The sequence below is a fragment of the Leptonychotes weddellii genome, chromosome 15 (genome assembly GCF_054177405.1).
Source record: "Leptonychotes weddellii isolate Sample4059 chromosome 15, ASM5417740v2, whole genome shotgun sequence".
NCBI classification, from domain to species: domain Eukaryota; kingdom Metazoa; phylum Chordata; class Mammalia; order Carnivora; family Phocidae; genus Leptonychotes; species Leptonychotes weddellii.
Window position 1 is genome coordinate 3220725 of NC_138383.1, and position 15618 is coordinate 3236342.

At 50.2% G+C, this 15618-nt stretch overlaps 1 protein-coding gene across 2 annotated transcripts in view; it reads left to right on the forward strand.

Annotated features, from left to right (window-relative positions):
* CYTH1 (cytohesin 1) overlaps positions 1–15618 on the forward strand; it is a 42118-nt gene that overhangs the window by 13363 nt on the left and 13137 nt on the right. The window contains exons 2-9 of one of the 2 annotated variants that reach the window (XM_081804363.1): positions 8330–8412; positions 9755–9819; positions 11329–11395; positions 11694–11812; positions 12102–12182; positions 13503–13615; positions 14563–14711; positions 15117–15229. In XM_081804363.1, coding sequence (XP_081660489.1) covers positions 8330–8412; positions 9755–9819; positions 11329–11395; positions 11694–11812; positions 12102–12182; positions 13503–13615; positions 14563–14711; positions 15117–15229 — 790 coding nt within the window. Of the gene's footprint in view, positions 1–8329; positions 8413–9754; positions 9820–11328; positions 11396–11693; positions 11813–12101; positions 12183–13502; positions 13616–14562; positions 14712–15116; positions 15230–15618 lie in introns of those variants that run through there. The other variant, XM_081804362.1, reaches the window with a different exon arrangement.

Sequence of the window (15618 nt, forward strand, 5' to 3'; positions counted from 1 at the left end):
CGTGATCTCAGGGTCATGAGATCGAGCCCTGCACTCAGCTCAGAGTCTGGTTGAGACTGTCCCTCCCTCTGCTGCTCCTTCCACTCTCTCCCCACCTCTCTCTGAAAAATAAATTAATAAATAAATAAATCTTTTAAAAAATAAAATCTCCTAGGCCATAAATTGGTGGTGAGATACTTTATAAGTGTCAGGGGAGACGAGTACAGTAAGCAGAAATCAGGAAGTCAAGATACTGCTATTAACTTTTTGTAGATTTAGTTTATTTTTAGTTACGGTAAAGTACACACAAAATAAAATTTATCATTTTAAGCATACGGTTCAGTAGCGTTGTAGATATTCAGTGTTGTGCAACCAGTCTTCAGAAGTTTCCATCTTGTAAAACGGAAACTCCGTCCCCAGTCAGCACCACCTCCCCAGCTCCCTGCCCCCAGCCCCTGGCAGCCTCCATCCTACTCTGTGTCTCTGGATTTGGCTGCTCTGGGGACCTCACAGAAGTGGAATCCTACAGCATGTGGCCTTTTATGACTGGCTGATTTCACTGAGCATGCTGTCCTCAAGTTTCATCCGTGTTGCAGCAGGAGTCAGGCTTTCTTTCCTTCTCGAGATGGAATAATACCGTATTCAGTTTTAGAAAGGATTGCCATGGTCTTGACTTTAGGAGGAAGGAAAAGTCGTTGGTTTTCTAAAGTTGGCAGACTTTCTGTAAAGGTCTGACGTGATCACAGGCACTGTTGGTTCATGGGCGCCACCAAGTTTCGGGCTTTGGTCCTATCTGTGTGCTCTTGGTTTCCCTCCCTTGACCTCTGGTCATGCTGGCTGTGCTGAGGCCTGTCTCTGAATTTGAGGCTTTCATTGCAATTCCTTAGTCATTACAGCTGTTTGTTTTCCATATCCCATTGTTGCCCCTTACCTGAGAGATGCTGTGGATGTTGGTTGCGTTCTTATCCCCCAGGTATACCAATGTCAGCTTGGAATGGAGAGTTTTGTGGAAGTTTGCTAAATGTTGGTCTCCAACACCTGAGTTCTTTCTAGTCTCTTGAATCTTTCACATTGTAAGTCACTGGGATTTCCTGGGAGACCAGATGACTCACCCCCATAGGGTGGGGCAGCATGAGGCATCTAACTGGTAGGATCTGCCCAAGTACGAGGTTGGTAAATGCAGGCCCTTTGACCTTTAAGTCTCTGGACTTCACCCCCATGAACAGTTTCCCAGATTTGCACTCTTGAGCCCTAAAGCTGTTTGTAAATAGCTGTGTTCTCTCTAGAGCTGGTAGCAGTTTCTAGAGAGGGTATAAGAAAGCATGGTACTTTACTTTGCCACTGCTGCTCCTGTTTTAGCTGGGGCTTACAGTTCGGTGTCTGAGGCTGTGTGTTTTCAGTTTCATAAAACATACACGTCTGTAAAGGGTTTGGACTTGCTTATTCAAGGGGGTACCTCTTGTACCCGTGCTCCGGAGAGCTGGGAGAGTGTCTGGACACTGATGCCCTCCCTGGCCCGGGTGGGAACTTGGACTAGGGTGTTCTCTCCTGTTTACCTTCTCCAGGTGTGGGGGAAAGGAAGGACCTTTCTAGATTCTTGGCCTCACTTCTTAAAACATTTCCCTGCTGTGCTGGTTTAAATTTGGACCCCTCTTATCCACTCAAAGGCAGGGGCTATATATAAGAAGGGCGACGGTTGATGATTATGGTTGGAAAAACAAGGCAAGTGGTGTGTTTTAGAGCTAGGCAGAGGGACCTGGTATTGCTGGATGACCTCTGAGAGTGGTGTCTCGGTCGTAAAGCACATCTTTAACACTCCCGGGGATGTAGGACTGAGTGGTCCATTTTGGCAGGCGGCTGCCTGTGTTCCTGCTGAGCAGAAACTGCTCTCAGAAGAACTGCTTTTTCGATTGAACTTCATGGCCGTTCGCTGGGCACCTGCTCCTGGCTGCTGAGTGGGGGGGGAGCGGCCGAAGGGGGAGCAGCTGAGCGGAGCGCGATTGCCGCCATGTGCTTGTTTATGGGAGCTGTCCCTTTAAGACAGTCCTCCTTTGTATGTGCTGGATGGAGCACATTTCAGCTCTGGGCTTCTGCCGACTGGTAAAATCTGCAGAGCAACATTTAAAGAAAGAAATAAATGGAAGCTTCCCTTGTGTGGCTTTTCTATTCACAGCTGAGCACAATGGTCCCTTGTCCTCACTCTAATCCCCTCCCTTGAACTGGAACCCCTGCAAGGGACTGGGGAGGGACTGGACTGGCCCCCTTGCTGGAAGGGGGACACCTTGTAAATTAACCTTTGCAGGAGAGAATTCCCGAGGCCTCTAGACCCCCAGGCGCTCTGCTCCCCATCTTTTGTGCTTGGGCTGCTGCCTCCCTGGTTGCCATTCTTTTCGGGAGAAGGGGGCCTAGGCGGCTTCCTGGCACAGAAGCGTGGCTGCAGCGCGTGGCAGCCGGGGGAGGGGGGAGTTGTTTGTTTCTCTGCCATCTGGCCCATCAGCCGAGCTTCTCCAGTTTAGCCCTCATGGCTTCGAGCGAAAGCCACGGCACTGGTACGTGCCCTTCCTGGGGCCCAGGCTGCTTTCCAGGCACGTGGGGAGTGGGGGGTGCGCGCAGCTGTGCCTTCCCTTCCTGCCCCGGCCGCGGCCTGCCCGATCCTGGGATCCTGGGGGTAGCTCACCCCTCTCCCTCTCCAGCCACGGTTTTGATTCTTTCTGCTGTTAGGTGAAGTGAAGCATTTTCTCCATGGCATTTACTTTCCTCCTGGGCAGTGCAAGTGAGGGCTTGAAGTGATGAGGTGACCTTACCTCCATGAGTTTAAGCGCGGGAGGTATGTGTGTTAGGGTGCTGGATTTTTCCTGGTCTCAGGGAAGAACTCTAGAAAGATGAGAGGGAAACCTGCCCTTCTTTAAAAGAAGTTCTCAGACGGTTTGCTGAACCCTAAGGCAAGCAGCGCCGTGATTTAAGGTGGCTAAGGGTGGAATGCAGCGGGGGTTTAGAGATGCTGTGGTTAATGTCAGGAGGCCGCGTCGTCGAAGCCTTTGTGAATACACGTCTTGTTTATTCTCACTGCAAATTAGCCAGCCGCTGCCTCCTCCTGACGACCAGGACGTAGAAGGCCTGTCTTTTCTAGGAACCATAGATGAACATTTTTATTTTTCATTTTAGAAGTGCAGTAATGGCACCTGGATGGCTCAGGTCCTGATCCTGGCGTCCTGGGCTCCCTGCTTCTCCCTCTCCCTCTGCCCGGCCCCACCTCAGGCTCTCTTGTGCACACTCTCTGTCTTTCAGATAAATAAATAAAATCTTTTTTAAAAATTGCAGTAGTACCTTCGTGTATTTTTTTAAAGCAAGTATTCAAAGGACCCATCTCTCTATTCCCAGACCCATTCCCCAGAAGCAGCCGCTGGTAATTAACTTTTTCTGGCTTTTATCTTCTGGTAGGTGCTGCCAAGTGCATATTAATATTCTCATCCCACTGATGATTTTATCAAGTCGGAGATGGTCTCTTGACCTCTTCCACGTCACATCATTCTCCTCTTCACAGTCTCGCTGTCGATTTTTGATGGTGGTTATCAGTTTTTGGTTCCTTTGTTTTCACTTTCGGAACTTCCATACACATATTTACAACTTCGTTTTCCTGTTCGTTGATCTTTTACCTCTGTCCCTGCTTTTGTAAGCAGGTGCCGTGGGGACACCCCCCACCCCCCGCCTTTCTGTTTGTTCCCTGGTTCTGGCCTTCACCATCGGTAAGGCATGATTGAGAGTAGCCTTCATGCTGCGTCTGCAGGTTGACTCTAGAAGTTGACAAGCATGCGCAGCACCCACAGGATGCACTTGCTGCTCAGCCTGGAGCTCTCTCGGGAGCCGTTCCCAGCACTGACCAGTGCACTCTGCTGTCTCGCCTCCCCCGAACGCTGCCGGCTGTGGCTGGCTCATGATGCCCTTCAGTTGTTGCTCTGTTTCCAGTGATCCTCTTTATTCTGTTGAGAGAAGGCCCCGGGGTGCCTCCGCATATTATAAATACTTCTCCGTTGTCTTCCCATTCCTTCTCTGGGATGAGCTGCTTGCGGGTGGCCGGGCGGCTTCCTGTCCACGCGCAGGAGCGTGTGTGTTCTCCTCCGGCTCCCGAGGCTGCTCCTTCCCCGTCCTTGTGTGCGCATCTTCCTCCTCCTGAACGAGCTAAACTTTGAGTCCTCCTGTGCCTGCAATGATTCTGTTTTGTCCTCCACAGTGACTGCGAATTAATTCTAGGGCCAAAGTCATTTTTATTTAGACCCTCGAAAGCCCCTCCTCTGTCTCCCAGTCCACTGTTACACCGCCGCCTCCTTTCTCTTCCTGCTCATGGAGGCTTTAGGATCATCTTGAATCCTCCAACTTCTGAGTTTTTACAATGGCTGTTTTCCTGAGTGAGTCCATTTCTGCTTCTGTCTTCAGGTCTTTTTTGCTCTTTATTCTGCAGGTGCCTCACCTTTATCTTTTAACCCCTTTTTGATAGGGGGAGGCTGAGGGACAAAAATAGGCTTAATTTCCAGGAGTGTATTGTTTAACTGTCCCTTTTCCAGAGTGTTCTGTTCTTCCGAAGTTTTCTTTTGTTCTGCTCCAGGGTGGGTTTTCTGTTCCCTGCCTTGCTGGTTCTCATTTGGCCTGTAGGTTCTGCCATCTCTGTGGGTGTAAGAAAGACGCAGTGGACAGTAGGTTAAATGGGAGCTCCGTGTGTGGGGCGGGCCTCGTGTGTAGCGAGGCTCTGCTTTCGTCTGGCTGGGTGTGAACCGACTTTGCTGTAAGGGCAGTACCAGGTCTCCCGGCTCGGCTGCCCGCTCAGTTGTTTTGTTAGGCCGAGGGCACTGACATTCACAGTCTGTGCTGTGTCAGGCACTGTGCTGGGCTCTGCAGACACGGCCGTGATGGGCGCCCCAGGGCCCTGCGCCCGCAGAGTTTGCCTTCCAGAAGGAGGAGTTGGCACTCCGCTCTCTCTGTCCCAGAAGTTAGTTGAAATCTCTTCTGCCAGTGGGTCCTCTCCCTGGACGTTTCGACGTTGTAGGTTTATAGCTTTTAAAAAGTTCCTTTACTGTTTCCAGAATAGTATCTTGGCAGGTAGAGGATCGGCTGCAGTTCTGAATTTGTAACACAGAAACTAGATTGTGACCTTCTCAAATAATGGTCGTGTGTGAATGCTAACCTGGACTGGGTGGGTGCTGAGGTTCTCGAAAGAAAGCAACCACAGAGATTTCCCAATCTGGAATGAGAAACATTGGTTTCTCGGGGCACCCAGCAAGTCTTGAGATGTAAATTTTCTACACGCTGGGTCTGTTTTTCATCACCCTCATTCCGAGGGTCTTAGTCTAGCCTCCGCTTGGGTAGGGACGCGTTGATCTGGTTAAGCTTCAGAAGCACAGCCTGGTTACTCTCCCCCTTGGAACAGCTATTAAAAATGAACTTTTGGGGGCGCCTGGGTGGCTCAGTCGTTAAGCGTCTGCCTTCGGCTCAGGTCATGATCCCAGGGTCATGGGATCGAGCCCCGTATCGGGCTCCCTGCTCAGCGGGAAGCCTGCTTCTCCCTCTCCCACTCCCCCTGCTTGTGTTCCCTCTCTCACTGTCTCTCTGTCAGATGAATAAAATCTTTAAAAAAAAAAAAAAAGAACTTTTGGGGCGCCTGGGTGGCTCAGTCGTTAGGCGTCTGCCTTCGGCTCAGGTCGTGATCCCAGGGTCCTGGGATCGAGCCCCGCATCGGGCTCCCTGCTCAGCAGGGAGCATGCTTCTCCCTCTCCTGCTCCCCCTGCTTGTGTTCCCTCTCTCGCTGTGTCTCTGTCAAATAAATAAATAAAATCTTTTAAAAAAAAAAAATGAACTTTTGCCTCAAATTTTCAAGACCATGTTATGTTAGAATGAATATTTGTCTCCTAGAACCTGACGAAATTATTTCTTACAGGGATCTTCCAGTCTTCATGGACTAGAAAATCTGCTCTGTGAAATCCAGAAAAACTGGAATAAACTCCTTTAAGTGTGTGTGCTTTTCTCAAGAATGGAGTCTGTGTTGTTTCTCAGAGTGGCGTTCGCTCTAACTGGAGCTGACTTGTCACTGGCCCAGCGGTTCAGGCAGCCCTGGTGAGCATTCCCTCGGAGTTCCCAGGGATGCAGCGAGGTCACTCTCAGAAGGTGACCTGGGCTGGCTTTCCGTCGTCCGCCGGAACCCTCCAGCCTCTGATGATGGTGCTTCCTACTGTAGGACTCAGAGCCTTAGTTAGGCTGGGACATTTCACAGCCACTGGGAAGAAAATGAAGGGTAAAATGATAGAAAATGTCAGGGGCTGTCACATGAAGAAGGTACATTTCTGGTACTGTTGTATATGGAGAAGATCGGGTCGTGATAGCAAATGCATTTTTTAGTGCATCTTGGGGAAGTTTAAAAGGCAGTTTTCTAGAGAAGGGTCAGGGGAACGCTGGGTAAAAAAAAGAAAAGTTAGGGGCACCTGGGTGGCTTAGTCGGTTGAGTGTCCAACTCTTGGTCTCGGCTCAGGTCTGGATCTCAGGGTTGTGGCTTCCAGCCCTGCGTTGGGCTCCATGCTGGGGGTGCAGCCTACTTAAAAAAAAAAAGCCAGCTTATCTAATGGAGGTGATTTACCTGTGGCTGTAGACATCATTGTCTGTTGTTTCTACCCTGTTGTTGTCTTCCATGATTTTTATGAAATATTTGGGGAAAGTAACTGGCCTCTGAATGCAGTAAAGTCTCAGTGTCACAGAAAGAGAGTTGTGGGTCCTGCGCTTTCAAGCAGAGCTGTTGTTCCAGGTCCATGCTGTCCAGTAGAAATGTAGTCTGAGCCACAAAATGCAGCGTTACTTTCTCGTAGCCCACGTGAGATCAATTAAAATAGTATATTTTATTTATCAAGTAATGAGTTCAATGTGTAATCAATATAAAGTATTTTTTTTTCTTAAAGATTTTATTTATTTATTTGACAGAGAGAGACACAGCGAAAGAGGGAACACAAGCAGAGGGGGTGGGAGAGGGAGAAGCAGGCTTCCTGCGGAGCGGGGAGCCCAATGCGGGACTCGATCCCAGGACTCTGGGATCATGACCTGAGCTGAAGGCAAACACTTAACCATCTGAGCCACCCAGGCGCCCCCAATATAAAGTATTGTTAAGGAGATATTCTACCTTTTCGTATAAAGTCTGGCGTGTATTTTATACATACAGTCCACCTCAGTCTGGCTTAGTCACGTTTCAGGTGCTTAGTGGTCACCGTATCGCGGTGCGGTTCTAACCCACGCGGGCCCCTGCCGAGTCTAGAAGCATCCTTGTGCTGCCCCTTCCGTCCGGCCACACCGGTGCCTTTTGCTTTTGCTTTTGCCCAGAAGGAAACAGGAGCCAACAGTTTGCAGCTCCCGTGAAGCCCCAGGCGGGCTCTGAGGCACCTTCTCTGGTGGACCCCGACCGTTCGGCAGCCCGCGGTGGCGTGTGCCTGCTTTACCGCCGATGACATGGGGCCCGGACGGGCTGACCTGTGTAAGGCACCCCTACGTGGGGTGTGGCGGGTTGGAGCCAGGATTTAACCCCGGGCTTTCCGGACGCGAGTGCTTGTGTTCCCCTCTGACCTTGTGGCCTTGCCCAGCACGTTCAGAAGGGTCCTCTGAGGGAGCTGTTGTCCCAAGCCCCTGTTCCTGTTGGTGAGGAGGTGCAGCCTCGGAGGGGGACGTGTCTCGTGGTGAGAACTGTGACCGGGAGCTCAGTGACTCTGTTGTCAGGGTGAGAGCTCATGAAAACATAGTCAGAAGCGTGTAAAGCAGAGAGCAGAGTCTCCATAACCCAGTCCCTAGAGCCGAGCGCTCAGTTGGGGTATATCCTTCTAGATTTTTTTCTCTGTACGTGTCTAGTCTGTCCCCTCCCCCTCCAGAAATGGCACAAAAGTGTTCACGTTGTTTTGCAAGTACCACCCCCTCCCCACTTCAGGGAGTCGTGGAAGTGGTTCCGGTCAGGGGCGGGGGTCCAGAGAGGGGGCTGAGGCCGCGAGACTCGGGCTCACCGGGGGCCTGAAGTGTCCCCGCTGTCAGGGCTGAAGATGGCCGGGGCTCGGCTGACAGTGCCCTCTTATCCCTGGCCAGCCTCATCTGACCTCAGGCTGCCTTTTCTCGCGTTTCCATGGCAAGTGCTCCTTCAGCGAGCTTTTCTCTGTGAGCAGGATGCTTTCTTCCTTTGCTGAAGCTGAGGGAGAATGGGGGCCAGAGCTGTCCCCATTTCCAAAATGGGCTTCTGGTTTCTTCCATGGCATCCTTGTCCTTTTGTGGTCTCTGGAGTCTGTTTATTTTTGGTGAGATAAAGCTTTCTTAGTAACTTTTCCCTCCTTTCTTGTAGTTCCCAGTGACCTGACTGTAGAGGAGCGTCAGGAACTGGAGAACATCCGGCGGAGAAAGCAGGAGCTACTGGCCGACATTCAGGTAGGAGGTCACAGCGGTGACGCGTGCGGTGTGACAGGTGTCCTGTTCTACAAAGAGTCTCCTCGTGACATCTTCTGAGTTGACCCCAGCCCAGCTCTGAGCAGGGTGTAGTTCCTGACAGTCACCTTGGTTTCACCGGTGGGAAGAGGGAAGCTGAGGTTAGCTGGTTTGTGAAGCCCTCACCCAGCTGGTCACTTGTCAGAATGAGGTGACCCTAGGCCCGCTGACTCCCAAGCGGGCTTCTCACTGCCGAGTGGGGCATGGGTGAGGGCTCAGGTGCTTGGAACGCGGACTTCGGGTTAAGCTAGACCCACGTCCGGTCCTGGCTCTGCCTCTTCCCAGAGGAGCGATCTCAGATAAAAGGATTCTTTGAACTTCAGCTTCTTTAGCTGTGAGATAAGAATGAAAGCACCTGTTGATAGGTTGCTGTCAGGGTTAAATGAGGCCCTGTTCCTACGAGACGCTTCACCAGCGAGCGCTGTTTCATCAGTGTTTCTAAGATCCTTTGCGGAACTGCGAAGCCTTGTAGGACATAAGTCATAGACGCCATTGGTTGGATTATTTTACCCTTGGGGCAGCAGATGTTATTCTTGTAGAATTCTTTGTAAAACATTTGGGAGCTTGGGGGTGGGGAGGGGAGGGAGGGGACATACCCTGGAACCCCAAAGCTGCAGAGTGTGGAAAGACTTGCTCCAGTGTTGGCTTCAGTATGATTTGATCATTTGCACTAATTCTTAGATTCCTATTTCACTGGTAAATGCTAGGAAATCTTAGCAGTTCTTCACTCACACCCCCTTCACCGGGACCGTCCATTCGGAGGGTCTGCCACACCTGTGCGGTGGGGGGGAGGCAGGAGCTTGGGTTGGATGTTCCCGATGCCCGCCGCTGGGGGGCAGTGTTGGCCCAGCCCAAGCGCCTCTGGCCTGGCGGGCTGGGTGTGTGGGTCATTCATCCCGACTCTTCAAGCACACTCGCTTCGCAGGCTGCCGAGATGCTCTGACCGACCGATCGAGGCAGCCACCTTTCAGTGGGAAAATACGTATTTTACATAGTGTCTGTGATTATAAGCTTCCCTAGACAGTAAACTCCTTGACGTCAGGAGCTCTCTTTTTCACCTGTGGATTCCCTGGAATGTGTACTATCTGGTAGGAGCCCAATAAATATTTGTCGAATAAATGAATTTTCCAAACGTTAAAGATTTTTTTTTCTGATTTGTCTTATTTTATTTGATTTTGGTTTATTTTATCTTGTTTTTGGATGGAGGGAGTTATGGGAGCTGTTAGAGGGGCTCCTCTCCCTTGCTTCGGCCCCTCCTGGTAATTCTGGACTGTCTGTTTTGTAGAGGCTCAAGGATGAGATAGCAGAAGTAGCTAATGAAATTGAAAACCTCGGGTCCACAGAGGAAAGGTGAGTCCGCGCAGCCGGCTGCTGGGTGGTGCGGCTGCGACCTCGCCGAGCACCGGCCTGTGCTTGCGGCCTGTGAACGGAGGGAGCACTTTCTGTCCTCGGTCCCTAGCAAGCACACACGTCACCGTGTTTTCTGTCCTCCCCCCTTCAGTGCAGGGGCTCCAGCAGGTGAGGGCCTCTCACGTTATTGCAGATGTTGAACCAGAGAACTCCGAAGGCCCCCCAAACCTGAAACAGCCCTGAAATGACTGTGCGAACTGGTGTTTCTTCCCTCTGCCATCCACTGTGTTTGCGTTGTAGTTTGTGCTTTTCCTTTGTGTCAAGGAAAAGCTTAATGCTGCTCGCACCAGTTTTGAAGGCTGGAGCGCCCAGCTGCGTCTGGGTGCAGCTGGGGGCTCGCTCGTGCCTCCCGTACGCTTGGGAGCAGAGCGCGGACATGGGCATTATAGGGCAACGTGACGGGGACTGTTCGCAGGGTACCGGCATGAAGCATCAGCGACCTCCAGAGTTTAGTTTTGAATGGGGTTCCCAGACCGTTTTCTAAGTACTTAATGCACTAACTGGGCTGTTTCTAGCTCACTACATGTCTGTATTTTTCTAAGCCTAAGTCCCCAGTCTGGCTTCCTAAGACCATTTGAGTTTGTTATTTTAAGTGGGTGTGGGCGGTGCCATTAGAGATTAGTGAAGCCGCGTGGTCTACGGAAAATGGCCAGCTCATCACTTCCAGGCTTTCTCTTGTCAGTTTGGGATTATAGCTTTCTTAACTTTACACTTAAAAAAATTGTAGCTTTAAAGCAATGGTTACATTGGAGTTTATCAGAATTTAAAACTTCTGCTCTTAAAGATACTATGAAGAGAAACAGGTGAGCCACAGACAAGGAGAAGCATTTGCAGTAGTGTGTCTGAAAAAGGGCTGGTATCCAGAATATCTAGGTGAAGAGCACATGCAACTGGGTGATAAGAAGACAGCCCAGAACTAAGAGTGGGCCTGGGGTCCGTGGTGTCGGTGAGCCGGCGTCCTTCTCGTCATGTGCCGGCAGCGCTTACGACCTTCTCGAGTTGCGTGGCCCCACCTGCAGGCCACTGGCACGCTGGCTGGCGGGCACAGGGAGGGCAGCCTGTCGCTCACGCAGCACACCCTCGCTGGGTGGTAAAAGTGTTCTAAACCCGGCCATGGTGATGGCTACACAACTTCGTAAGCTTACCAAAAATCGTTCAGATGTACCATTAAAATGGGTCTGTTGTGTGATATGTACATGATACCTGGATAAAGTTTTTTTAAAAAGTCATGTTAAAAGAAAAGCCCTGGGGTAGAAGGAACAAATGGTTGTGGGGCTGGGGTTAGGATTTCAGCTGACCTTCCACGCGTAGGCCAAGTACTCCCACGCTCTCCTGATAGTGCTTTCGAGACCCCCTACAAGTCCGTGGGTGCAGGTGGGAATGACATTCGTCTCTCCCAGCCTCCCGACTGCCTGGAGGACTGACATGGCTGTGTTGGTTGCTTTTCAGGAAAAACATGCAGAGGAACAAACAGGTAGCCATGGGCAGGAAAAAGTTTAACATGGACCCTAAAAAGGTGAGCAAGAGGGTGCTCCCGGAGCCCTCGGCTCGAAGATGGGGTGGCTGCGGGCTCAGCTAGAGCCCGGTGCTGTCCGTCACAGCTCCGGCCCTTCCGTAGAGCACACGTCCCATTGTCACGTCCTCAGCCCTGGCTCCCCAGCTGGGACTCCCCTGACCCTGCATGTCCGTTGCCAAGTATTTATTAGATACTCCTGTGTGTCTAGATTCCCACATCCGTCCTTCCTCTGCCCTTTCCCCTCCTTCCTAGAGGTTTCCAGGGTGAGTGTCATTGGCATCCTTGTTGTGTCTTCTAGGGGATACAGTTCTTAATAGAGAATGACCTGCTGAAGAATACTTGTGAGGACATTGCCCAGTTCTTGTATAAAGGGGAAGGCCTCAACAAAACCGCCATTGGTGACTACCTGGGGGAGAGGTAAGGCCTGGGGGGACGCCAGTGGCAGAGCGGCTTGGTCAGGAGTGCCAGCATGCTCCCCGTCCCCGAAGAGAGCTCTGTCCTGAAGCGGCTGAGTGCAGGGGAACAGTGGCTGGTGTTACGGAGGCATGGGGACAGAGGGACGTGGGCTTCTTCCTCACTGGGTGTGGAGGCGGTGGGACCGCGGGACTCAGCAGGGAAAGATCCTGGCTGGGGCTGGACGGCTTGGATTCTCAGGCTCGGTGTCTGACTTCCGCTCCCCTCCCCCATCTTTTGTTTTTCCTGCTAGAGACGAGTTTAATATCCAGGTTCTTCATGCATTTGTGGAGTTACATGAGTTCACTGACCTTAACCTTGTCCAGGCGCTACGGTGAGTGCGTTTGGGGAGGGCACCCTGGAAGGTGGGAGAGGCCGGTCTCTGAGGCTCCGTCTGTCCTGTGTGGCGTTTTGGTGAAAGGATATTTTGGGGGCTCTACTGGACATCCTGAAGAGCCTGTGACCGAGAGGGTTGGATGGTTAAAGAGAACAGAATGACACCGCATCCTGCAGGCAAATTTTGCAAAACTCTTCTTCATGCATTTCATTTGGGAAATTTCATTGGGAAATTGGTGAATGTTTACATTTTGAAATTTTTTCTAATTTTCAGTTTAGAAGGCCCTTTAATCCCCTGCCCTAGAATAAGAAGTCAGTAGCTGTTCACTTCATCTCAGAAGGAGAGTAAATTTTCTTTTTTTTACTAAATCTTTTTTTTTTTTTTTAAAGATTTTATTTATTTATTTGAGAGAGAGAGAATGAGAGAGAGCGAGTACATGAGAGGGGGGAGGGTCCGAGGGAGAAGCAGACTCCCTGCCGAGCAGGGAGCCCGATGCGGGACTCGATCCAGGGACTCCAGGATCATGACCTGAGCCGAAGGCAGTCGCTTAACCGACTGAGCCACCCAGGCACCCCTAAATCTTTTTTTTTTAAGATTTATTTGTTTGAGAGAGAGAGAGAGTGCACACTCATGCACACACACGTGCAAAGGCAGGGGAGGGGCGGTGGGAGCGGGAATGAGAATCCCAAGCAGACTCCACTGAGTATGGTGCCCTAGGTGGGACTCCATCTTGTGACCCATGAGCCAAAACCAAGGTGCCCAACCGACTGAACCAGCCGGGTGCCCCCATTTTTACTAAATCTTTTGAGACACTGCTCCTCGGTGACCTCGCTGCTAGGGGTGTCAACAGCATCAACTTTTGTGTTGCTGTTTGGGTGGGTGAAAGTAAAGCACAGTGAGACCTATTGGCCATGGGTCTCTCTTTGACTTAAAGGGATCAATTGTGAATATTCTGATAGAAAAATTTTCTCTTTTTCTGCCACCTGATCTTGTTTTCTGGAGATGGGAGCTCATTAACCTGAGCACTATTTCTATTTCAGTCTTGTGTATTCATCTGAGGAGGAGAACCATTCTCTTACACAGGAAAATCTTAATTTTTCACGTTTTCTTAAATACTTTACCTTTGACTAAGAGAACCGTGATGTAGAACTGTAAGCTTGCACCTGCTCTCAGAGCTGTGGGAGAAGAAGCCCCATGCCAGTGGGTCCCCTTTTGCCCTTTTGTATTAAAACCCATGGAAGCGTAGCACCCGTTCCCGGAGAAGTGAGCAGTGCCTCTGAGCCCCAGCCCCGTGACACACCTGTCCTCCCCACTTAGGCAGTTCCTGTGGAGCTTCCGGCTGCCGGGGGAGGCCCAGAAGATTGACCGGATGATGGAGGCGTTTGCCCAGCGCTATTGCCAGTGTAATATTGGGGTGTTCCAGTCCACAGGTAGGGCAGCCGCATGCCCCGCTGACAGCCGGCCTTTCACACGAGTCTTTCTGGGCACTAGGTAGTTTCCAAAACAACAGGGCCTAGGTTCATGCCAAGAACATTGAGTTAAATGGTAGCTATGATAGTAAAAAGTTGGGAATGTTCCAGAAGTCCAGGGAGTAGGAATAAGGGGGTGGGAATGTAAGTTGGAGTAGCTGAGACGTAGGCAATGTGCACCTATTAAAAGTCATGTTCTTCGTCTCTGTGGCTCACTTATCTTGTAAGTGGAAATTTGGTAAGTACAGCTTAGGAAGTGCAGTCAGTAATACTGTAATCATGCTGCGTGGTGACGGGTGGTGAGCACATTTACGGTGGGGAGTGCGGAGTGACCCACAATGTTCTTGAGTCTACGTGCACGCGCACACACTTGCGTGTCTGCCATACTCCAATTTTATGAAAGAATTTAAAAAATAAAAATTATGTGTTTAAAAAGAGGCTTTATTGACATGGGAAAAATGCTAATAAGGTCAGCAGAAAAGCAGGATTCAAAACTATGTATCTGTTTTGATTCCAATTTTGTTAAGAATATGCATCTGTGAGTTACATTTGTGATGTGCCGCACATTTGTGTAATAAAGCAAAGTAAGTTGTTACCAGGTAGTGGGATTATAGGTATTTTGTATTTTCTTTTTTATACATTGTGTTGTTTTTCAGATTGAGGTGTGGGTGTATGTGGTCTCCTTTTGCAATCTGAAATATAATCAGCCTTAAGTCTCGAACACTTGATGCACTTCTTTGTGCCTTGCTCTTTTTAGTTTGCAGTATATAGCTTTCATTTGGAGGGCATCGAGACCTGTGGATTTGTCTCCTTCTTTTGAGAGCATGGCTTTTCGTCTTGATTTCATCAGACGTTTCTTGGTCCTTCCGGGGGGATGTTTCTGATCCTCTCTCTGCTTTTCTCTTTAGACACTTGTTACGTCCTCTCGTTTGCCATCATCATGTTGAACACCAGCCTGCACAACCCCAATGTCAAAGATAAGCCCACTGTGGAGAGGTTCATCGCCATGAATCGCGGCATCAACGATGGGGGAGACCTGCCCGAGGAGCTGCTCCGGGTGAGCTCGCTCTAAGCCAGGAGATGGTAAACTCGGGACAGGAGAGAGACATATGCTCCACCGAGTGTCTGCTCATAAAACGCATTTAACTATGTGACTTCCATTAAGAAATTGGTAGTGAGGCCCAGCGGGGGAATCAGGAGGGGAAAGTGGCTTATAAGTCTGAAACTAAAAGCGTGAGTGCAAGTTAGGCTGCTTTCTTTTCTTTCTTAATTATCCATTAGGTGCCTTATTTATTTTGTCTCTGAGAGCTGCCTGAAGGCAGAACTGGTCATGTTCTTCTGTTCCCAGTGCCTGACAAATGCATGGCACATAACCAATGCTTATTGAATGAATGAAGAGAAAGGGGGAGGGAGAAGAGATATTTCTAGAACCAGAGACATGCAGTGTCATCTTTTATCCCAGAATCTGTATGAGAGCATAAAAAACGAACCCTTTAAAATCCCAGAAGATGATGGGAATGACCTCACTCACACTTTCTTCAACCCAGACCGGGAAGGCTGGCTATTGAAACTTGGTAAGTAATGCACTCTGCGTTAGGGCTCCTGGCACAGAAACTGAGAAAGAAAGGATGTGTGCGTGCACTCGCACGTACATGCACTGTGGGAGAGTGGGGGTTGGTTATAGGAGGCACTATGGAGAGACTTTGGTATGAACTGCTAGTGTTCTGACGAGATCCATCTCCGGAAAGGAAGTGAATGCACAGTCAGTGCCCCCTTGGGATATAGAGATAGTGTTGGGTACAGATTCGCTCTGCATAAATACTGCTCCCATGGGTTTGCGCTCCACGTTTTTACTCTGGAATTGATTGGCCAGGTTTTGTTTCAAGGCAGTTCCCGGAGAACCTGGTCCCTTTCCTTTCTCTGCCCTCTTCGTCCCGGGGAGGGTGGCCAGCCGTGTCCATCTC